We start from the raw sequence: 24,914 nt of genomic DNA on the forward strand, positions 1-24,914 counted from the left end.
AACGCGTTCAACTACATGTAAGTCGCATGCCATCTCTTTTTTAAGTCAATAAAAAAATGCACGGCTTTTGTTCCAATTCAAAACTAAAAAAAAACCTATCTTTCAACAACTTGTGTATACACCTGTTTTTACCAATATAAACATCTCCCTTTAAAACACAAAAAAACTTAATTATCTTTATTTTTGGAAGAAAAAAACATATATTTAGAGGGCCATTCAGGGCGAATCCTTTTTAAGAACTGTCAGCCTGATACTATACTACTTATGTCTTTTCTCTTTATCGGGTCTGATGATAAACCCCTGCAATTTAAAATACCGATCTTTATATAACTCACAGTTACTTTTAAAGACAAATATCAAAAACTACTCTAAAGGAGAAGAGGTGCTGTCAACCTGCATGAAGGAGATAACGACAGCTTAAATAGAAATGTACGTCGTCTGTCTATATACTACTGTATATATATCCATAATATTTGTGTGTTTCTTGTTTTCTACTAATAATTACATACGTATCTTTTTTTGCGCTTTCATGCACATACATACTCTCACACATACACTCATTCACATCTAGAAATATAGCATAATCTATCATTAAAGGGCACAATGAATGCTTTTGTTGAGATAAGGTGAACAGTTGCTGTTTTTCTTCACCATTTGCATCTAGTATAGAATAGAGATGTGATCATCCCCGTTGTGCGGAGTCCCTTTATTTTTCATTCACCTGGGCACTGACTGTAAGAGCCCACTATCAGTGCTATAACGTAATCAGTGTCTAATATGTGATTGTCAAGAACCAGTTTGTCACACAAGTGCCGCAGGTTATTTTACGCTATACTAGTGATTGACAATGCCCTGCTATATACACGATGCTACAACTTTTACCTACCGGTAGGTTACACAGGCTACATCTGCATTTGGGTCCTTCCCAAAGCCTTAAAAGTGATTTAAACTCATTTGAATTGATGCTTTCCTTTAGTAAGTATTTAGATACTTTGTTTGTAATTTTTTCTAAGGTAGCATCTGAGTGGAGATATGTTGTGGAGTGGATCTGAGTATTTTCTGCCTGAATTTTGTTGCTTACATTGCGCATCATTTAGTCTCCTATAATTAACATTTTTAAGTGTGTGCTTACATTGCTGGGTGCTCCTTGTGGTGGGATTGGTAGGGGTTTGTGGCTGCTGTGGCTGCTGACGGTTTCCACGTGCAATTGAGCTCCAAGTCATTTGTTGGTGCTGGAGGGGGGCAAATCTGTTGGAGGTCTGTATGGGAACCGTTCCCCTGTTGTCTATAGCAGTGTGTAGGTTTTCTATCTCACTTTTTTCCGTGTTTCATTTTCAATTTCAGTTTCGATGCTTTCAATTCTAGCGCGGAAGATGTTATCGTATCCAGTTTGCTCTGCATTTCATGGATTTGTTTGTGGAGTTTCTCATTTTCCTTTTTCAATTTTAATGTTTCAGCCTCCCTTTCTTCTTGTTGTTTTGCAAGCAGTAAATTCAGCCGTATTTCTTCCCTTTGCTGGCTATTTTCATTTATTTCCTTACTGCCAAATGGGGACTGTTTGTAACCAGGGTGACATGTTCTATTTCATTGTACTCAATGTCGTCAAAGTCATCCAGGTCTTGGATTTGGTATGAAATGAAAGCTCAGTCTCTGAGGTAGTAGTTTCATCGCTTCTCACCGGTGTTTCAATGGGAATACTACAGGTAGGAATACAGGGGTTATCTGCATCTGCTATCATGCTCTTTTTTCTGGTATATTTAGCCTCTTCTTCCATAAGTAGTCTCAGTCGTGGAAAATCATTTGAGACCCAGTTCATACATTGAGCTCCATTGATAACAATTATGCCCCTGCTGACGTAGAAACTCATGACAGCATATGTACTGTCAACTCCATCATCATCTCTCGTGATCATTTTCAGGTGAAAACCTGAAAATCTGTTTCCTGATGAATTGGTGGAGATGAGAGTTCCATGTTTTCATATTTCCTTTGACAGTACTCTTTTGATGTCGTTTTCCAGTCATTCAGTCTGTTGAGTGAAATTTAGCATTGCAAATGACCTTTTCTTCTATCCCTGCTTGTAACCTTGTTTGATGATCAAAGTACAGCTTCTCAGGGTTTAGAAACATTTCCTTTGCTGTGTCTTGACTATTTTGTGAGGGAGATTTTAGTGGTGATAGCTCAGAGTCATATAGAAAGTCGGGATTCTTCACAGTTTTTACAGACCTTTTTGGTCTGGACAGTGCCATGTTTAGTGAGTTTTCTTCTAAAACTTCCAAAAGTTTATCACAAAAGTTTGATGTACAGCAGGCTGTAGCAGTCTTGGTTGAAATAAGTAAGGATTCCAACACTGTTTTGGAGATTTATGTTGGTAAGCGGAGGAAGTATCCTATTTTCTGTTACAGGGCCATAGCGATGAAATAACCATCGCTTGGGCATGGGTTTAGGACTGTTTTATTTTCCTAGTTTGAAACAGAGCTACATCGGGTTTCAGAAAAAGGAGGATTAAAGGCTAATTAGTCGCAAATGAAACTTAAAATAAGTAAATAGTGATTTTTTCTAAAGAAAAGCTTATGCTACGCATCACTATAACTGCGACAATTGCCATGTGCATTTTTTCTTGGTTATCCTAACTTTGAGAGGTAGGGCTACTGTACGTGTAATAGTAATGCCTTAATGTATTTGCTCGCTTTCACAAGGTTGCCTCTTACTGTTGAGTGGAAGTTGATTAAATGGCCGGTCGAGCGATATGTTGCTCCGTTTAGGCGACCTTTTACGTGATTAAATTACGTAAAATTCAAGAAGTTGCCATTCTCTAAAAGTTACGCGACACGACCTGCATCACGTGTAGTTCACTACCCCTCAATTAAAAAGGGCCGCCTGTCATTTCATATGCATTCTCAGTTCTATAGTGCCAAGGTTTATTTACTGCTTGACTGCTCGTGGAGCCAAATATAATGAACAAATAAAAAACAAATTTCGTTTTGTCGTGATCTGCACATGATAATGCTATGAGTCATGCTCAGCTGAAGTAACGAAAACATAACCCTACATCGTACGATATTACAACCAATCCCTAGTGCACCTTACGGTGTTGTTCTAACTACTACACGGTTTGACTCGGGTACAGTTTCACGTTTTTTATTAACACCACCTAAACTTATATATTCTCCGTGAGTATCGAGAAACTTGCTGCAAAGTCATCTTAAAAAAGGCCACCGTGCACTATGCAGATACATCGTGTGGGATGTAGGTCAAGTTTATTTACTCCGCGTTAAAAACACCGAAATAGAAAACTAGAACTAGAAGTTGTGTCAACCACGCAGGGAACAACACAAGTACTTGCTGTCTCTCTCTAAGACTTCTTGTTACCATACAAGCAATTGACTCTGCCGGTGACGGTGGTCCTGCATGACGTGACGATGTCCGGACACAGGAGACTTACAACCTGTTTGCTCGTGCTTGTTTTAGGCCTGGTATGCTTTTGTCATTGTGTGGGCGCCGGTCAGATACCGTGCTACACGTCGGACCCCAATCCCTATCGACGGTACAGCACCAAATCAGCATACGCCGAGATACCAGCGGTGACAGGGGGAACGGACACGGGGAGAAGTGACACCGTGGACGCAGGTAATGTCAATTAACCAGGTCAAAGACTTCCCTCTAGCAGGGTGGCAGATTATATAGGGAAAAATGGGGAAAAAAAGCCAGAGAGCCAAATGACTGTCTATTTATCTACAGACATATATTTGAATATCTGTGAAAAATCAATCTGTCGCCCTGGTAGAGGGTAGTCAAAAAACACGAATTCATTTATTTCCAATACCAAAACAGTACATTCTTGCAAAGAGACATTGGCTTCAGGTGCACTTGGAAGTAGTTTATTCAGGGATATGCTACAAGCACATAAAAGAGTATTAGTCTGATAAGTATGTTGTCTAGAATTCAGAAACTGGGGGTTGATATTGTACCCCTCCCACCCTCTGTACAATGACAAATCCAGAAGTTGGCACGTAGTTTAAGGGCTGGGCCGGCGTTCGCATCGAGAGTAGGCGCGACAGACCAAGTTATAGTACTGGTATATGTATTTTGCACACGTGTATGTATCCGCATACAGAATATAAAAATTACACGGAAGCAGACATCAGGGTATATGTTTTTCATGTAACAAAGGAGTTACCTTACCAGTCAAGTGCCATTAACTACATTATGCTATTTTTACAAATCTATAGAAAGCGTTTTTCATCAAGGAAATGGCCTTGATCCTCGCAATGAGTTGCAAGTTGGGGTTCATTCATAATGAAATTGTCGTTCTACGTAGATTGATCCAACTACGAGGAGATATTCGCTGAATGCAATCAGATTAACATATTAACACGTACAACTCCTCTTGTTTCCATTGTACTCGTATAATCACCAGCAGTTTATTTTCTGTGTTTACTAAACCCCAGGAGGAGGCGTGTTTATCTATTAATTTGATTACATTCAGCGAAAGTCCATGCAGAGTTAATTGAATTGATCTACCTAGGACGATAGTTTCGAGGGGAATGAGCCCTTACACTCTGGGTTCAAGGCAAATAGAGTCTGGGACACAATAATATTATGCTCTAGTAATTATAAGGATGTATAAGATTCTGGTCATGTTAATCCAGATTGTATATTGGTTGTTTTTCAAGTAGGTGCTTACCATGTAGCGAATACAGACAGGTACGAGGGCATGAACATGCAATATTTTGTTGGTTTCTTAATTTCCCTACCCTGAGTGTCAGAGCAACGTAAAAGCTAGCTTGCTAAATATACCTTTTGGTGGAGTCGCTTTTACTGGTATTGCTACTATGGGTTATATATGATATCAAGATCGAGCTGGCAATACCGGATTCTAGAACCTAGGGTAAATTTCCCAGATATTTCGATAAAATCCTCAGTTTAAAGTTAATTAGGTTCATTTAATCCAAGTAGTATTTTTTTCGATGTCATAAAAACTGAAATGAATCCCTTTCAGACTGCTACCCTGTAATGATCTGGCATCTGCTTCGCCATGGATACCGTTACCCTGCAGACAGCGATATAGAACTCTTTAATGCCTTACTGCCGGTATTTCGGGACAACATTGTTGCCAATACTACAGGTAAATGTCTATTTTAGAGGAAATCATTACCAATTAAAACTTACCAAACACTTAAAATGACGTAACTGGAGGGTGGATGTGGCACCTGTTTCATTAAGAGAAATTTAATAGGTGCGTTCTTTTTATTTCATGCTAAACCCGACAGATCTCTTTCGCTTCAACTTAAACAGTCGAAATTTCACATTTCATGAACAAGTTAAATTATTGACTTTCTTTTAAAAATTTTCGTTCATATATAAACCTCGTTTTTCTAGAACAAAAAAAGTATTACAAAGTAAAGCCAAAACATCTGACGCGATTTTCTGAAAGTTGAACTTGGGGAGTGCGTCATGAAAAACCAATCTACATGACTTTTATTTTTAGCTAAATAATTTTCTTTGTTTCTTTAACAAATATTACAATAAGCAATCCAGGCGTTTTTGCTTTCCAGTATCTAACCAGTTCTGTGCCGGAGATCTCGCGGCGCTGCGAGACTGGAAACCGAGAATGGATCCAAGCGATGGTTCTAAATTGGTCATGACCGGCTATGAAGAAATGATGCGTATTGGTAATCATTATAAACACAAGAAAAACGCATGCCAAACGTAAATTTTTTGTTTCTAGTTAGGAGTATTAATCATACTTAAGTGCAACTCTGTTTAAATTACACACGTATAGTTGGCCTAACCTTCGATAAGACCAAATTATTTATTTCTTTTTACTTAAGATTCCTTGTCCCTCGTATAACAAAATCAGATTGATATCATGATAAATATTCCATCTTTGACTTTGTCACAATATTTTCAGCTAAAAACTTCCGGATTAAGTACCCAACTTTGCTGAACGTTTCAATCGACGACATGCTTGCATCCTTCCACTTCCGACATACAGACACTGAGCGGACCCGAGAGAGTGCCAAGTCGTTTGCAAAGGGATTGTTAAAGCAACCAGGTAAGATAGTAGACTAAAGGCCCGTAGGTGAGGGGGAGCTCGAAGGGGAGGTCGGGGGAGTTAGAAAGAACCGATCATTTGGGTGGAATAGGGATCTGAAGCAATATTTGACCCAAGTTTATGCAATTCTCAAGTTGGGTCAACGAATGGGTTAACAAGGTCCATTCGCTCTGAAAAAGAAGCCCTCTTTGAAATTGCAGTCCATAAACCTGGAGCCTTTGTTTGACTAATACGATATAATGTGCCTTTCAATCAAACAACAGTCTTGCCTCTGTTTGACCACATGTGGCATTAGAAAGCCAAACGAATTAACTAAGAGCGTATCATCTAGCAACAAGCCAAAACTACAATCTTTCTTAGAACGGAAGTTTAAAACTAAATTCAGGGCAGAAAACTCTAAGTGATGTATTCATGGAAAACAATATGATTCCTAGATTCTACAGTAACTATACATGAAGTAACGCGTTTGTGTCTTCAGTACAACACATATATTTCACGTTTTTGTCCACCAGGTATGACCGACCAAGAACTGGAGGCGCTGGTCAACAGAATACCGATGACCGTGTATCCAACGACAAATGACCGTCTGCTTCGATTCTTTGATGCCTGCGAGAGATACAAAAAGGTACATTCCCAATAGTCAATGGTGATCATGAATGAAAATAATCAAACACAAGCCGAATACAGATGTCAACATCTACTCACATCATTCTGATGAAGGCCTTCGCCCAGGTTGGCTGTAAGCTAACGGTATGAAAATATTTCTGTTTGTGTTTGATAATTTTCACTTATGATCCAGCTACCAAGCTAATGTACACTTTTGCTCAGTCTATGGTGATGTTATGTCAAAAAAAAAAAAAAATGAATTTGCAAACCCCTAAAGTCCGAATGAGCTGCTGAGTTACAAATTCGGGCCTATTAGTAGTGAAACAAAACGCTCTTCGATATAAGACTTCAATGAGGATATTTTGTTCATTTGTTTATTTTTGTGATAATTTTTGTCACTGTATTTTCTGTGTTGCAGACCATAAGGAGCAAGCCTGTTGCGGAACTAGACAAATTTGACAACGGCTCAATAATGTCGGAAGTTATTGCTAACATATCAAGGAGGATTGGACTGAGACAAAACACGAACATTTGTAAGTAAAATTTGTCGTCTTTTTGGTGTAGATTTAGAGGACGTAGCTTATGACTATTGGAGCTAATTAAAAATAGAACTTCTCGTCAGCGGTAATATAAAAATAATTCTTTATTATCATGCACAGTAGGGCCTACATGTGTTTCTCAAAATTATTTTGTCATGATTATAAGTACAAAAGACAGCGATAATACCAGTAATTAAAATTCCCGTTTTCAGTCAAAACTGCAAAATGATATGTAGGATTCCAATTTCAGCCGTGTCGCAGTCCTTGTGGCTCGCTTGCGCCAGTGAATATGCCATATATGGCTTGACTCAAGACAGTACCGTCAAAAATTCCAGTGCTGCTCCCTGGTGTTCGGTTTTTAGTCAAGACGACCTGAAGGCATTTGAATACAGAACCGACCTAGCTTATTATTATAAAAACTCTTACGGACATAAGCTCAGCTATGAACAGGCCTGCCCTCTTTTGAAAGATTTCATCGGATCAATTAGGTTAAATAAGCATATCTTAACTTCACAATATAAACATTACAGAGAAACCCATTAGCCTACACTGAAATTAAAGTTATTGATAAGCCTACTTTTGCAGTATCCCCCAACTTTCACATTTTTCAATTTTTTCAAAGCAGTTTTTACAGTTTTTGTTCATCTATGTCAACGCTATTTAAATAAAAGTCTTTGTAATTCTCGGTGATCATTTTTGTTTTTAAATCAAGTTTAATCCATGTCACCAGTAGGCCTAGTTTCCTATACATTGACGCGTTTTCACTAGCTAATGCTGAGGTAAAAAGACCTAGCTATCATGTGACTTTGAGTGTACAAAGCTTTCAATTCTACTTGTGCAGTATATCCACCGCCATATAATTTTCTAAAACACATGTTTAACCCGTTTATTTCATTTCATTTATTTATTTATTGCAGGAATGCGACAACGAAAGACAATTTTACCAAAGTTGTTATTCGAGTTGGGCATTCGCCGACAATTGTGCCATTCTACGCAAATCTAGGGCTCTTCAAGGATTCAAGACCATTGACAGCTGACAACTTCCTCTCCCAAGGGAACAGAAAACTCAGAACAAGTTACATAGACCCCATGGCATCCAACATAAACTTTGTCATCTACAAATGTGGAAACGCCCACAAATTTAAAATGCATGTGAACGAACGCGAGACCACGTTCCCCGGATGCAATGGCGTGTTATGTGACATCGAAACACTGATGGGCTCTGTAGGGAAAGCCGCAGACACGTGCGATTTCGATCAGATGTGTAAATGGCCTATTCACCCATCAACAGGAGGAGCCACAAGAGCTGATGGTGCCATGACGTTCTGGCTGATGATTTTTTCCAAGTTTCTTATGCCTGTCGTATAATTAGACATTTTGTTATGTTTTTTCTTTGACCTGTTGTAATACGTACGGTCACCTTCTCTTGCGCATAATGTGTAAATTATTCAGTGAATGTTTTAATTATTCAGTCACAAGATGCCTAACGTAGGCTACTATCGCGCCTTTGGAACCCATTTGGAACCGCAATTCAGGTTGCACACATAATTTCATATTGCATAATTTCGTATTATCATTTTAAGCGTTTATTGCATGTATAAACATAATAATCTTGCACATGAACAAATCAAATTGATTCATTTTTCTTTTAACCTCATACATGGTTCGCCGTGGACGCGAACCTCAAAATTGCATTGGTTGTCAGTCCCGTTTGACATAACCAGCTCCAGGCCTACCCAATTACCAGACTCGGCACCGAATGATCCTGAATTCACCGGTAGATCAGACCACACTACCTGTTTTCAAGGTGTGTGTCAGATCGCATTACACAGTATCAGACACGACACCGCTCTTGCCTAGTACGCCATGTGATAGTGACGATTCTCAGCGGGGTTGAAAAGCATTGCATCAACACTCAAAATTTGTTCAGGGTATGAAACAAGGCCAGATTGGGGGGGGGGGGGGAGGGGGGCATAGAAAACAAAATGTATGATTAGGTAATTAAGCAATTGTATAGCGGCAATATGACTTTTGAAAAAACTTTTCTTGCTGATAATCCCAACGAGCAGATAGTTTTTTTTTATGAAAGTGCTGCATGACATGCATGACCCCATGCCGGGTAAGGTACTGACTCCATTCAATTTTGATCTGTTGCGTAGTTGGTAAAGGATAGAGATCAATAACCATCCCCACCTAAGTATCATTTTGAAGACTTTAAAGCAAAGAGAATTGACGACGTAGACGTTATAATAATGAAGATCAATAAGTTGTCAGACCGATCACTAATTCTAAACTATACCGAGTTTTTATGCAAAAGGTAATTTGCCCGGACACACGAGAGACAGACTCTTTTTCGGTTGCGGGGCCAGCTCGTTGTGTTGAACTGACATGCGTCATCTAGGCTTTGAACTCGTGACTTGCCGTTACCATGTTTTTCTGATGGCTTGGTGGTTTTTGCAACCAAGCACGCTACCGACTGCGCCGTGACTAACCCGCCAACCGTCCTAGGATACGAGTTTCCTCTTATAGAAATAAAACACAATTTTTCGCAATTATTTCGAGCAAAAGAAAGGTTGCATTGAAATTCTTCGAATTCGAACCCTCGTACAAGAGTCTAGCTGTGTCAGAGACGGCGGAGTTACCACGGAGCCACAGAAGCTTCGTTGGCTGGGAATGATCAAATGGAAATTTTCTACTTTCCCACGTACAGAGAGGGCCAGTTTGGCTGTATATGTATTTAAATATCTGCCATAACAATCAATAGCCCGTGAACCGTACATCTATATTTCGCCAGTCGGCGAACACGGTATTATCATCAACGTTGTTTAAGTTCATCAAGTACACGAGGACTTATTTGAGAAATCGACACGGACCGTTTTTAGATAGATTACTTTTTTCTAGTATGACTATTTTTTTATTTTATAGAACTATGAATCATTATCAGCTAATTAAAATTCTAATTTCAATGGAAGAAAATTAGTGTGATCTTAACTTTTATTCAGAACCCTCTAAATCCGCCAGATCATTTAAGCCGGTTAAGTTGATAGCAATTTAGTGAGACTCCCAAGGGAGATAGATCGATCCAAATATCTGTGGGAATGGTCCATTCCCACAGATATGTGTCAATACAAGGCACTACAAGAGATAGTCGAAAAATAAGATTGAAATTGTAGGTGGGTGGGATCTAACGCCTTTCGCTTTACCGTCAATGCATTTGGTGCTTTTCCCAGTTCTATGATAGCATTGTAATTTTACATGAAGACTAGGTCTCCGACTTGACAGATCGCGGAATTTAAAGTAAAAACAAACAAACAAACAAACAAACAATAGTGAGTTTTCTTACTCACCTAGCGCGTAGGGATTGATAAGCTGAAAGCTGGGAATTTGTAAGAAATTAATGATATAATATTACCGGATGGGGATACGGTATGGGAAATTAAGGAGAATAGGAAAGGTCGGATAAAAAAATTAGAATTCAACGCCCTGGGTGACCGTTACGCCTCGGTGATAATTCTATTTAATTCTGCTGCAGTTCTTACATCGTATTTCTTCTTACTGTAGTACGTCTTTGGTTAACTCATTTCTAAACCATTGACGTATCAAAATTAAAATTATTCTATGTTGATGTCTATACAGCAGCATGGCTCTACTTTTAACGATTAAATCTATTGCTGATGATTTTATGCAAACATAATTATACACACAACAATCTGAAGCTCCAGGAAAGTATTTCAAAACCTTTTTTTACATTTTATTATTTAATAAGTACCAGTATGCAAACAAAGACGACACTTTTTTTCTACATTTTTACTTTTTCAATATCTGTACAACAAAATGCAAAGGTGTCTCAGAAGCATGCAAAATCGCAAAGGAATCTGGTGAAAGTAATATAATATTGCCTTGTTATATCTCACTATAACGCCATAGAGAAATTTGAAATGGACAGCAAACCACGTATAACAAAATCTGAGTCATCACTGCCTGTACAAATGCATCAAAACTGTTGTTTTGGGTGTCTATCATTTGCTGTAAGAGATGAGCTTTTTTACATCCAGCTCTGTGTGTTTTAATCCTTCACAAAGCTTCTTGTCCAAATTTTGAAAAAGATTCATTAGTATGCTTCTTGTCCAAATTTCGACGAAGACGCATTTGTTAAGATATCTTTCTTTACTTTCGTGATTCGTTTCCTACTATAACTCAAACTTTTAGAACAACATTTTCAAATCTTTCCTCTTTCTTTCAGTTTTAAGTCAATAATACCAATACTTTTAACCAAAATCTCTGCGACAAATTTCTTGAAAACAAGAGCATTACTCCTTTTGTCTTTCCATCTTTTCTCTAAACAACCTAAATTCTAGCACAACATATTTTTTGTATATCCTTCCTGTTTTACGACAGTCTAATATTTCCCGCCATATTTGCTGGATTCGTCATCCGTAGCAGCCTTGACACACTTGGCCATGGTGCGTGAGGCTCGGCTTATCGAGTCTGTCATAAAAAAGTCTTTCAGTGCTTTCTGGGGAACGTCTATTACACTGCCTGCTTCTGAACCCTTGATGCTCTGGAAAGTTAGCAATTAAGCTCATAAAATAAATCATTTATATAATGTGTACATGGGAACTACATAAAGAGAAAGTGTGTGTGTTTTTTTATGTACCTATTTAACCTAGTAATCTTTCCTCTCATCTTCTTGAAAAAATCAAATCAGACCAAACTTAGATAGAGTCAATCACATGGGTGATAAGAATTCCACCCGGCAATCAGCCTAGTCATTGAAAGAACACTTTCAATTTTTTTTTTACTCACATGTAGAACTATTCCTCAGTTGTTTGGACTACCTACCTGAGTTAACTGCAGTGCCTGTGTGAAGTAGTTGGCGTCCTCCACTTGGCCGTACATACCAAAGGTTGGGGACACCTGCTCCAGGCGACTTCTTACACCCTCCAGGGTCTCGTATGGAAGAGTTTTATCACATACCTGAAACATTGTATTTCCTTTTAATTAAGATGTTACAGTTTCAACACCATTCTAGCTGTATTATCCGACACTATAAACATGTCCAAGCCACATCAATATTATGGGACAAACCCATGGGGATATGTTAAATATAAACCCTACCTGCAACACAGCCCCGAGGAAATGTTAAATATAAAACCTACCTGGGACAAAGCCCTGAGGATCTTCCAATCTGTTCTTGCCAGCCCTGGTAGGGAGACAGCATTCAGGGTGCGCTGTGCTCTTCCCTCTGTGTTAACATAAGTGGCTTCCTTCTCAGTGTACGCAGCGCCGGGTAGAACCACATCTGCCATGGTAGCGCCGTGGTCGCCATGGTGACCTGCAAACAGTTTTTAAAACCAAGAATATTTAAATCTCCTTCCAGGCACATAATATTCAGTTCAAAATCAATGCTGCATAATCCATTATCTTTCTTTAAAAACTACTGACACTTACCCAAAAGAGAAAGAAAATAAGAGAATGAAAAAAGCGCACCTATATAAATAACTACACAGTCCTCAGGTAGATCAGACCTGGAGACTGCACCATCATCAGCTCCCATCATAATGAGCACCTTGGGTGGGCTCTTCTTGATATCCTCTACTCCAGCTTTGTAGCCTAGGTCTAGTGCTGCCACCTGGCCAGCATGCTGAAAACACCAATGGAAAGTTAGCATTGGAAAAAACACACTCAAGGTTTTTTTAATGTCTAAAATACAATGCATCAGGTTGAAAAAATGAAAAGTATTTTAATCAATTTGCTTTCAGTAATTTTGTCATATGGTTCCACCTTAACTATCTGGTCTAAACAAAATAATTTTGGAGACCTCTCTTCCAGAATGACTTCTACTTGTGCAATTTGGTTAGGACAACCTGTCTCGTAAATGTAAGTTACCAAAATTTTTTAACACAAGCTAGTTCACAACAAATATGACAGATGGCCTTTAATACATGATGACAAGAATGATTACTCACTCTGTGTAGAACATTGAGAACTTTCCAATCAGGTTCCACTGTGCTGCCCTTTCTTGCCTTCTCAGCTATCTGAGCCACCAAAGCGTGGATAAGCAGACTGTCCTTTCCCTGCAGAGCTGTGCTGCCAACTACCACCATAGGTTTCTTGGCCGAAGCTAGCTTCTGTGAAAAATAAATAAATAAATAAATAAATAATGACATTTCCATTTCCATATATCATTACACTTAAGTAAAGCATAAAACCAATTAGACTTGTGACTAAAGTCTTCCAGAGTGTGTGATGTGTGATATGAAATGTTCGTTTATATCCAGACAACAGGGGGTCCATCAACATCATCACTGTTATTATTATTTACCTTGCTAAATGGGTGTTTCCCTGAGGCCAGCTCCATAAGAACCTTAGTGCTGTCTCCAAGGTGCTGGAGGAGAGGAATGAAATTACATAACACAAGTAAGTACAATTTTACCAGAACTTTATAAATAAAAATAAACAAAAAAATAAATAAAAATAATAATTTTATCTCTTATCTCCATTATTTGCAAAAGTGTGATCTTTTCTGAATTAATCATTTTACAGAACATCACACTAGCAGTAATATTTTATCATATTCTTATATCAAGTTACAGACTGAGAGGGAAAAAATTGGTTTAGTTAACATATGTAAGCATTCATTAAAAATGTAGTTCCCTTATATGCTACTACCAGTCATAACAAAGGATTAATCTTTTATTCTACATAAATCAGAAAAAGATAATTTTCCTTGAATTTCTCTGATCTTGTTCAATATTCCAGTGTGTTACCTCATAGTCATATGATAGATCCACTTTAGGTCCCACGTAGGCAATATCTAACTCATTGTGGACCCAGCTGAACAGAAAATATAGAACATCTTAAGATTGTTATTATAGATGATTTTAATCATAGATTATAAAATGTGAGTTAGCTTTGCTAACAAGACATTGTGTTAGATCAGATTTTCTGAATTTAAAAGGCGCTCAGTGAAAGATTTCAAACACATTTAGTGTTAAACTTATATGAGGACAAGTAATACTTTGTAATTTTTTTTACAAGTAAATTCTAATTTATCACCTCCTGGCCACCCCCATTTTGTCTTTCATCTTGATACAGTTTGGAACACGAGTAGGTGGGAGAGTCCTGACATTTTTTTTTTTTTTTTTTTCTTTTTACACACAGTACAATCAAATAATTTGTACACATAGTAACTGCATATCTTGGATTGCTTAATCTCAAATGTGTCCATAAAACATGGCCCAAGTGCAGAGCTACTGAATGCCCTAATTTAAGACCCCATTCCCAGAGATTAGATCGATCTACTTTAGATCAACCTAACTCCCTGGGGGTTCACGCTAAATAGCTGTCAGCCGAGCGGGCACGAAAGTTAATTACCCCCTTACAGCTTGTAGTAGGCGGGACGGACATTTAAGCCAGATTATCTGACAGTAATCTAGTGAGACTCCCTGCAGGGATAGATCGATCTAATAGCTCTGGGAATACGCCCTTAGGGAGCATTTAAACAAAAAATAATTTGAAAGTTTACCCCCCTTGGTCTACGACACAGATAGTTAATACCACTATAGGTATGAAGCAGTATACATCCAAGGCATGTTCTCACCTCTTTCTTATCCTGGCATTAAACAGAGGGGCCTCATAGCGTGGGTTTGTTCCTATTAACAGCACCATGTCAGCTTCCTCCACACCTGTGATTCTGGTGTTCAACAGGTAGTTAGAGCGAAGGTCCGTCCTGAAAATATTAATTAATTGATTAAATAATAATAAAAAATAGCAATTTTTTAATCTAATCATATTTATTTTTCACAACAAATTATAAATGTCTTTCACCCTGGATTACTTAGAATTTTTTTGTCAGAAGGAAATTCAAGCAAAGATCAGTCCCATCAATACATCACTTTTATAATCAGCAACAAATGATCTGCATGCTCAATATCTGTGATTTGTGTATCTGAATATATAATGTAACCCTGATGTTTTTTTTACATGTGACAATAAATACCTCTCTCTCTCTCTCTCCGACACACACACACACACACACACACACACACACACACACACTAGAGTTTAATTATTTTCAATAATATTATGACTTCCTTTTCTAAGTCCTTACCCAGCCCCGTCCATGGGGAAGCTCTCCTCTGTACACAGGGTCTCACAACCCAAACTGTTCAGGAAATCTTTCAGTGCCACCAGAGCCTCAGCATCACACAGTCCCCCAACTACAGCAGCTATCTCACTGCCCTTGAAATTGTCCAGCTGAAATATATATAAGGATACTGAACCCTGTATCAAAGCACTTAAAAAGAAGAGATGTCTGTTCATGCACTGCGTATCAGCAACCTATAGTCCACAGAAATCAATTATGAGTAGGTGTGTGGAGGTGAAACAAAGTATGAACAACTAGTCTAAGATCTCGAATGCCATTTAAGCTTGATTGTATGAACCATTTTTCCTCTACTGTTATACACAAATATACATGAAATCACAGCCATGACCCCCACCCACCCACCCATATGCAAAAGTCATATGGGATATGTTTTCATGGCTGTGTTTAGCAACCCAGAGAGAGGTCTCTATTTTCAGAATAACATGGAGAGGAGTCTCTGCTGTCCGTTACTCACCACATTGGAGCAGGTGATCAGTGCATCCTCCCAGTCACATTCCTCTAGAACTCCATCATCATTCTGCATCATAGGGGTAACCAGACGCTGCCTCTTTAGGCCATCATAGGCAAACCTACAGATGAGACATGATATGCTGTGATTTATCTATTTTACTATTTGATTTGGTCAATACTATTATGCTCAAGTGTAAATGATCTGGCGATATTTTCTATTATATTTAAGTGCAAACAATCTGGTAATATTTTTCATTTTATTTTTATTACAAAAATTCTCATGTAACAGTTCATTATCAGGTTAAACCAATCTACAGAAACAATGGCCACATGTTCCTGCTTTTTTTTCCCTTTTTTTCCTATTTTTTGAAGGTTTTCAACAGTAATTAAGGAAATCGCTACTGAGGAATAAACCACCTAACACAGACCTGCTTTTGTCCGAGATCCACTCCTCGTTAATGTCCTCGTTGACCCTGGGCAGGATCCTCATCACCTCACCTGTCCGAGTACTGACCACGATGTTACTGCCCACTGCGTCATGGACATCTATACTATCTACTTTCCTGGAGTACAGACACAACACTCAGATTAATATACATTGTAGACTGTGCTTTACTTAAATACTTCAGGACTAGAATAACTGTTCACTATTGATTTAAGATTTAATTTAGTAAGGTGCATGAGATTCAGGTAATACAAAAGAAAGAAATTGTTCAACAAGATATAATCAAAATAACACATATTACAATTTATTAGATGACAAGTTTATACTGTACCTACATGTTGAAATGAACATAAATATTTGCCATTTATTAATATCCTGTTGGCATGATTAGAATTACAATCTACACGTACAAGTTACAACCATTGCAATTCTTTAACTACTCCAATCTGGAAGGAATACCTTGTTTCCCATGGTCGAGCTGTGAAAGCATATGGCTTTGAGGTGAGTGCTCCTACAGGACACAGGTCTATCACATTCCCAGAAAGCTCAGAGCGGAACAGTTTCTCTACATATGTCCCGACCTGGAGACCACCTCCTCTGCCTGTTGTCCCCAGATCATCCACTCCTGCCACCTCACTGGCAAATCTGAAACAATGTATCAATATTTATAAATACTGGAAAATTTTAAACAATGTACCAATATCTATAAACACTTGCAAATCTGAAATAACATATCAGTATTGATGAATACTGGCAAATTGGAAACAATATATCAATATTTATAAATCTGGAAAATCTGAAACAAAGTATTAATATCTATAAATATCTGTGACTCTGTAAAAAAGACAAATTAATTTCAATCCCAATATATAAGCCGGCCTTGATTGTACAGTATACAGCTTTTTTACTTTGCCATTACAGTATTAAATTCTTCTCCAGCATCTTTGGAATTAATTGTTTAAGTCAGAATTATTATATGGCTGAGAAACAACTTTTCACATACAGTCACAGTAAAATTTGTTTATTATTTTCAAATACATCAATATCAAAACAGTACCACAATATGATTTCACTTACCTTATACATCTTGTGCAATGTATACATCTAGTCATAATTGTCTTTATAAGAGGGCCTATATTTTTGTCTTCCACAGCTCTGGAAATGAAAAATTAAGCTTTTTCTTGAATCTTGTATTTCCAAAACCACTCCATAAGCAGTAGGTAAAATTAACCCATAAAACTGAACACAGTATTATGTTTAATTTCTCAGTTAAAGATGTGTGTAATTTTTTTTTTTTTTTTTTTTTTTTGCAGTGTAAAAAATGAAGATGCCCTCTTAGAAAATGCCAGCTGAAGCCAAAAAGGGACAGAATGCATGCAAACACATACAAAATCACAAATCAGCTATCTCTATACCTTTTCCCAGTAAATTTTATGTCAGTAAATCTGCTGCGATCACTTCCAAAGGCGACGCTCTGATCTTGGAGATCACACTCCCCTCCCTGGTCACATATAGGGCAGTCAAGGGGGTGGTTCATTAATAAAAACTCCATCACACCCTCACGTGCTCGACGAGAGACCTCGGAGTCTGTCTTGACCTTCATGCCTTTCATTACTGGCATAGCACAGGAGGCAATAGGCTGCAACATATAAGATAACTTGTTAATCAAAATTATAATTAAAATCTGTTATCATTTATTTACATATCTACTACTGATGCTTTTCTTATATTTACATATCTACCACTGATGATTTTCTTAATATAAATAATTACCAGAGAGGAAAAGTTTACTTCATTAAACTTCCATTAACTTATATTAGTCTTGACAATTTGTGTTTCTTTCTATCCCTTAACAGAATTTTTTTAGACCAAACATCATCAGCCAAGTTTTGTCTTTATCTTCATTTTCTCCTTTGTTTTCAAAAAAGTCTGAGTCTGTTCCTCAAGCAGTTACTGATACTAGTAATTCAAACAAAAGACACAGCGTAAATGCTGGGTTTACATATTATTATTACAGGTGATCTCTCCACCTCCACCACACACATCCTGCAGTTGCCAGCAATGGACATACAGAGTTAAGAGATCTCTAACTTACCTTGGGAGATCTCTCAACCTCTACCAAACACATCCTGCAGTTGCCAGCTATGGACATACAGAGTTAAGAGATCTCTAACTTACCTTGGGAGATCTCTCAACCTCTACCAGACACATCCTGCAGTTGCCAGCTATGGACATACAGAGTTAAGAGATCTCTAACTTACCTTGGGAGATCTCTCAACCTCTACCAGACACATCCTGCAGTTGCCAGCTATGGACATACAGAGTTAAGAGATCTATAACTTACCTTGGGGGATCTCTCCACCTCTACCAAACACATCCTGCAGTTGCCAGCTATGGACATACAGAGTTAAAAGATCTCTAACTTACCTTGGGAGATCTCTCAACCTCTACCAGACACATCCTGCAGTTGCCAGCTATGGACATACAGAGTTAAGAGATCTATAACTTACCTTGGGGGATCTCTCCACCTCTACCAAACACATCCTGCAGTTGCCAGCTATGGACATACAGAGTTTACAGATCTATAACTTACCTTGGGAGATCTCTCCACCTCGACCAGACACATCCTGCAGTTGCCAGCTATGGACAGTCTGTCATGATAGCAGAAGCGAGGAATTTCTACTCCAGCTACAGCACATGCCTGTAATAATTCCAATTCCATTAGCTTTATTTCACATACCAATACTATGGGACTGAATAACAAAAAACTTACAAATATTTATTTGCAAACCACATACATCCAGACTATAAACAAAATTTAGATACACAGTATGATATAAAATATTAGAACAGGATGATAAGAAAACAATGAACCTTAATTGAAGTACACCAATTTCTCATTTAAAATGAGTGAAATCGTCAACCTATTTTCAAAAATGATGATTTGATGATAAGTAACCAAATCTAAATCAGAAAATTCTTAACAGCGAATTATGTTCAATTTATAGTAGTTTAATTCCATATACTATAAATTTTGAAATTGTCAAATGCTGAAATTTCTAATTATTGTTAATCTTACTTCCACCTATGATATCTAAAATTCAAACATGCTGAACACTACTAGATTCATGTTACAACTTCTTTCAAACTATAGGACTATATATCACAATGCATAGCACCATTGAAATCAAAATTCCTGTGAACCACAATTTAGTTTCTATTCCTTATACCACTTAACTTACTTGCAGCACTGTTGTTCCTGGGTCAACTTCTACCCTGGTGTCATTGATAAAAACTTCCACTTTGTCACTGGCAGTAGACTGACCCCGCGCTGGAGATGAAATATGTAAGAGAACTCTAAGATGCATCTTTAGCAAGAACTTATGTCCAATTATAGCCAGTAGACCCAACCAAATGCCACCATATAGTTTTAAATATGCAAAGAAATACACTAGAGCTAATTTAGATTAATTCATGAAAAATAATATTTACACAGATATTTTTGTCTACTTTCTCTGCTCTATAGACTAGAAGAAAAAAAGTCAAAATTTTAAAGTCCCTCTGCTGTACAAGACTATTTTTTGCATGTGGGTTTTATTTGTATTGTGCAAGAAACTGGTGCTAACAATTCATACATGGTACAGGGCATTTTCTCTTGCTTTTTTCCATGTTTTAGAACAAATAACTATACTTCAAAGATTGCAAATTTGAGTGCTATGACATGGAATTTTGAGCTAATATAAAAGGAGTAATTTTTTATAATTGTTATTAAGATAACATTAAGTGACTATACGACCTATGTCACCATGTGATTATTATATCAGTTTTACAACTCCTACATACTTGCAACAGCTGTCCAGCTTGGTGTGTTCAACACCCTTCTACTCAAGGGCCACAACCTCAGCATGGTGGCAGCCTGAAAGAATAAATACAGTGCACATGTAGCTTTATGATAAGTAATTCGATGCAAATAAAATGGGCAAATCGTTGAAAATGAAATGAGAAATTACAGAATACAATCGGCTTATAACAATGAAGAAATTCTCTTGGTACTCTTGGGTGTACAATGTCACGCACTATTCCAGCTTAACTGCAGCAGTTTTTTATCTGCCACATAATGTTCAATGTCACACTCCCAGTCAAAATTATTCTCAGGAATTGCCGAAATAACCTTGTCTGGTTTTGTAACGTCGGCTAAAATTTAACGCGATAATTCAACGACTTTGAAAAGCGCAAAACCAATTTGCAAGAGACTGTTATGCTATCAAATATACAAATATAAAATATATAGCAACTGGGTAGCCTGTTAACATTTATTTGACACGATAATCGACAAAAAAATAACCAAAACACACAGCCTACCTCTAAAACGGAAACAATATGGATGCAAGTTTCACGCAGTGCATGATGGGTAAATAAAAATCAAATATTTTTTAAATAATGATTAGAATACTCATATAGCATTCAGTTGAGATAATTCAGTTTTTCATTTATTTTTTATGATATGTACATGAAATATTTATAGAGACACACAATGTTACTAACTAAACCTAGATGTCGGCATGCGCACATTAAACTTCCGCCTTTTCGCCGACCGGTGATCGACAGTGTAACACGTGTGCACGTCTCCCCAACATTTTTATCCACCGTTTAAGATGGGTTTCGGTGATCTGAAGAGTGCTGCTGGCCTCAAGGTCCTTAATGAGTTCCTGGCCGACAGAAGTTACATACAAGGGTAAGTGTCAACGGCTTATCAATGAGTTTCTGTCGATTTATACCAGTGCCATAATGAACGTGTTATCATTGTACGTTGTGGTGTAGTGTAGACGTAGTACACTGTAAACTGCGTTTGCAAACTGCCCTTGTAGACAGTGAAGAGCGCAATACAAATATATAGCTCAATTGAATACTACTACGTATCTGATATTCGAGCAAAAATTCCGCTGAAAATTCTCTGCGTTTTGATATTTTATTATGCAGGCTCGATTTTACGATTGCCCATGTGTAAGTTGTGACAAGTTTGTTCTGTGTGTTGTTAGCACCATGTCAATATTGAATTTTTTGTTTTAACGTTAACAAGTTTATTGTAAGTAATATTTCATAATAGAGAAATGCTTGTGAAAATTGACACCATGAGTACAGTAGTTTTAGAATAGTTTTCATTTCTTTTACCAAACAAAGATGTCCGCACAGTATACTTTGCAATTAGTTACAGGAAGTTGCATCACAAATCATAACTTGAATAATTAGTGGTCACTATGCATTGTAATACGTTTAGCTTTACCATTTTGGGTAAGAGCATAAGTTCATTACAAATATACTTGCACTAGTAAACATAATAGTTTTAATTATTATTATAAATATTATCATTGTCAATTGTGTTTTTAGGTTCACCCCCTCCCAGGCTGATGTAGCCGTGTTCTCCGCCCTGTCTGGACCACCGTCAGCTGACCTGTGCCACGCCCTGCGCTGGTACAACCACATCAAGTCATTTGGCAAGGCCACAGCCAGGTACAGTTAACATGGACTGAATAATCTCACTCTCTCACATACCAGTATTCACTTACAGAAGAAATTTTTATGATAATAAAATGTGAATTCTCAACTAAAGAGATGCTTGTGTTCTGTTTTGAAAGATGTCAAAAGTGTTATCTGTTGACCTGCCACAAGCTGTAGCCTAAGAAGGCAGCCATGTCAGTGTGATAGGGCAACATACTTGTACAAATTTGTCAGACTGTTCCTACAAACTGACAACTTTAGAATTAAGTCGTATTTAGTCTGTTTTACTTCTGTTAACATAGTTTGATCTTTAAAAGCCTAATTTATTTATCAAATATATATTTCAGTTTTCCTGGACAAAAGAAGGATGTCAGTGCCTATGGCCCAGCTGGCGGTGCCTCAGCTGCTGATGACGATGATGATGATGACGATGATATTGACCTGTTTGGGTCTGATGAGGAAGATGACGCTGCTGCTGCTGAATTGAAAGAGAAAAGATTAGCTGAATACGCTGCTAAGAAGGCTGCAAGTAAGAAATCAATTATGCCCTGCCTAAGAAATTAATTTTGCCCTGCCTAAGTAGCACGGACAGGAATATTGTTTTGTTATGATCAAGAATGTCAGCAGATTATATGTGCTGCTAATACACACACACACACACACACACACAGATTTATTTGAGCTTTATCTCATATTTATTTATTTATTTATTTATTTATTTATTTATCAATCTTTCAGAGCCAGGCCCGATTGCCAAGAGTTCAATCGTTTTGGACATTAAACCCTGGGACGATGAAACAGATCTTGGTGAAATGGAGAAGCTAGTCCGTGGCATTGAGACTGACGGTCTAGTGTGGGGAGCATGTGAGTAGAGGACATGTCTTTACTTATTGCCTGAATACATAGTGCTGAGTCTGCTTGTTAGGTTAACAAAAGTCTGGGTCGGTCAAGTTAAAGCACATTATACCAGAGCTGCCAATATACAGAAAGAGTTTTCTGTTATTTTTTAAATTAATTGATTTATTTGCAGTGGATATATTACTACCAGTGGGTTTGTCCATCATAAAAAAACAAACAGCAATAAGGATCATTTTCAAAGGTTTCAAGTTTAAAAAAAACTATAAAAATTCATCATACACTACAAATAACTGAATGGTGAATTCCAAATTATTTTCCAGCCAAACAAGTCCCAGTGGGCTATGGTATCAAAAAGCTGCAGATCATGTGTGTTGTAGAAGATGCCAAGGTAAGCCACAGTAGGGGTGGGAAGTGGGGAGGGGGTAGCCCCCTCATCCTCCTAAATCCTACAGTTAGCTAGCTTATAAGTCTATGAGCGCATTCTCAACGAATTAAGCCAGGCTTTACAAAGCCGGTGACCTAAAAATGGCGGACGTACATGAAAGAAAAACCGCCTAATCTTTTAATAGTCTCTCCGCCTCTCACACGCCTCCCCACATGTCGTCCCTGTGGGGTACAGTAATTAAATCTCGGCTCCGAACATTAATATTTCCGTGAATATCTCTGGTGATATTATCTCCGTAGATAGTCGATTCATTGCTGCTCTACGGGCCAAATTATTCCTTTTTCGTCTCTGTTTTCAAATATAATAGAACAGAAGAGCTTTTTTCCTTCGATCGCCTTCAGCCGCCATGCTTTCTTCACCACCAGTTTAACTGATGAGCATGCGCACTTAATATTTCTCAGGTAGCTTCCGCATGGCGAACGGAGACTTAATTCGTTGAGAATGCGCTCTATGACTGCATTCCCACAGATTTTAGATCAATCTATCCCCGTGAGGAGTCTCACTGGATTACTGTCAGCTTAGCAGGCTTAAATGTCTATCCCACCTACTAAAAGGGGGTAAATAACTTCCGTGCGCACTCGGCTGACAGCAATTTAGCATGAACCCCCAGGGAGTTAGGTTGATCCAGATGGTTCAATCTAAATATGTGGGAATGCAGTCTAAGGTATATAGGATGCTAATTGAGTATGTGTTAAAGAAAGAAGTTTGTGGAAGATTTAACAGGTATTGTTGAAAAAATAAACTATTGAAATTTATGGAAGTTTTACCATTTTTTGTGTTTAAGGCTGATTGTACTTATAAACAAGCTTTTATGTAGCATTATTTAATTTTTTTTTTTAAATTGCGTCAAGATTTGTTTGAATAGCATCTTTATTGCTGTAAACAAGTATTTATGTTGTTTTTAGGTTGGCACAGATTTTCTGGAGGAAAGTATTACAGCATTTGAAGATTTCGTCCAATCTGTAGACGTTGTAGCTTTCAATAAGATCTAAGCATGGTTGTTATTTTGACCATACCAATATTGCCAATGAACTGTGTGGACCACAAATTTATATATAGACCTTCAGCAATTTTTAAATGAAGAAGATTTTCATACATTGTTGAGTGACTTAGACAAATTTGAATTCTTGTTTTTGACACTATTTCATGCAACTTAACTCTCAATAAATATTTGACAGGACTTATGAGATTGTCAGGTTGTGTTGTTTTGTGCTAGAAAGCAAAACTTTAATTTCAAAAAGGGTTCCCAGCTCACTCGCAATCAGAAATGGCAAAACTTGGAAGATCCCCAACCCCCCCCCTCCCCCGGCCCCCCTTTTTTCCCTGTCATGTTTCATTAAAGTCCTCAAATCATTGAAATAAAGGAATTTTGTTTGCTCAGACTTTTTGGCTTGTGTCTATACCGAACGACAATTTTTTGGGGGGCAATTTTAAAGCCTGCAGTAGCTAGCTCTTTACATTTAAATGGGTTGGAATTATGATTCTGAAATTTTAAGATTAATTGAGGTGAAAATCAGGGAAGTTTGTTCTCATGAAATGCTGGGAACCCAGTTATAGAGTTTGCATTTGCACTTTAATGATTTAGCATCTTCGGTTTTTAAAAAATTATAGAGAAGGCCATCAAGCAGTTCCTTTATGCTTTAAGGGGGAGTGAACAAACTAATTAATATAAAAAATTTCAAACCAGATCTTGAAACTGCTTTGATCTACCCCTGTATGAAATGAATCATTTCAACAAAGCTCTACAAAAAGAAATGATACATTTTTTGTGTCCGTAAACGTGGTTTATATGTGCTAAGAACAGGTGTACCATCCAACTAAATGAAATGTTTAACCACATAGAGGTC

At 37.6% G+C, this 24,914-nt stretch overlaps 3 protein-coding genes across 9 annotated transcripts; 2 read left to right on the plus strand and 1 right to left on the minus strand.

The window, feature by feature from the left end:
• Positions 1-789: 789 nt before the first annotated feature.
• Positions 790-8,832, plus strand: LOC106159043 (multiple inositol polyphosphate phosphatase 1-like). Of its 4 annotated transcripts, none has more exons than XM_087012642.1 (9): positions 790-888; positions 3,469-3,627; positions 5,000-5,125; positions 5,556-5,672; positions 5,912-6,055; positions 6,568-6,680; positions 7,080-7,194; positions 7,451-7,688; positions 8,118-8,832. In XM_087012642.1, the coding sequence occupies exons 1-9, from the start codon at positions 867-869 to the stop codon at positions 8,566-8,568; spliced, it is 1,485 nt and encodes a 494-aa protein (XP_086868768.1). In that variant the 5' UTR covers positions 790-866; the 3' UTR covers positions 8,569-8,832. The 4 variants fall into 4 exon arrangements, with proteins under 4 accessions (XP_086868768.1, XP_086868769.1, XP_086868770.1 ...); XM_087012643.1 differs by lacking the exon at positions 790-888 and adding an exon at positions 897-975; XM_087012644.1 differs by lacking the exon at positions 790-888 and adding an exon at positions 1,130-1,257.
• A 2,106-nt stretch (positions 8,833-10,938) lies between these two features.
• On the minus strand, positions 10,939-20,666 carry LOC106159047 (NADH-ubiquinone oxidoreductase 75 kDa subunit, mitochondrial-like). 4 transcript variants are annotated; one of them, XM_087012636.1, is made up of 18 exons: positions 20,628-20,666; positions 20,109-20,181; positions 19,508-19,596; positions 18,859-18,966; positions 17,681-17,904; positions 17,343-17,420; positions 16,725-16,910; positions 16,249-16,383; positions 15,825-15,939; positions 15,314-15,459; positions 14,804-14,932; positions 13,971-14,037; positions 13,526-13,588; positions 13,170-13,331; positions 12,691-12,844; positions 12,360-12,535; positions 12,043-12,177; positions 10,939-11,761 (listed from the first exon to the last, which is right to left on the minus strand). In XM_087012636.1, the coding sequence occupies exons 2-18, from the start codon at positions 20,170-20,172 to the stop codon at positions 11,600-11,602; spliced, it is 2,193 nt and encodes a 730-aa protein (XP_086868762.1). In that variant the 5' UTR covers positions 20,173-20,181; positions 20,628-20,666; the 3' UTR covers positions 10,939-11,599. The 4 variants fall into 4 exon arrangements, with proteins under 4 accessions (XP_086868762.1, XP_086868764.1, XP_086868763.1 ...); XM_087012638.1 differs by lacking the exons at positions 18,859-18,966; positions 19,508-19,596; positions 20,109-20,181; positions 20,628-20,666 and adding an exon at positions 18,610-18,662; XM_087012637.1 differs by lacking the exons at positions 18,859-18,966; positions 19,508-19,596; positions 20,109-20,181; positions 20,628-20,666 and adding an exon at positions 18,444-18,524.
• Positions 20,667-20,812: 146 nt separating this feature from the next.
• Positions 20,813-24,251, plus strand: LOC106159045 (elongation factor 1-beta-like). Its single transcript, XM_013535215.2, has 6 exons — positions 20,813-21,000; positions 21,654-21,776; positions 22,112-22,293; positions 22,503-22,628; positions 22,943-23,010; positions 23,973-24,251. Exons 1-6 carry the CDS (start codon positions 20,921-20,923, stop codon positions 24,057-24,059), a joined length of 666 nt encoding a protein of 221 aa, XP_013390669.1. The 5' UTR covers positions 20,813-20,920; the 3' UTR covers positions 24,060-24,251.
• The last annotated feature ends 663 nt before the right edge of the window (positions 24,252-24,914 follow it).

This window comes from Lingula anatina, chromosome 5, assembly GCF_051362555.1.
Source record: "Lingula anatina isolate TDL-2025a chromosome 5, LinAna3.0, whole genome shotgun sequence".
Lineage (NCBI taxonomy): Eukaryota > Metazoa > Brachiopoda > Lingulata > Lingulida > Lingulidae > Lingula > Lingula anatina.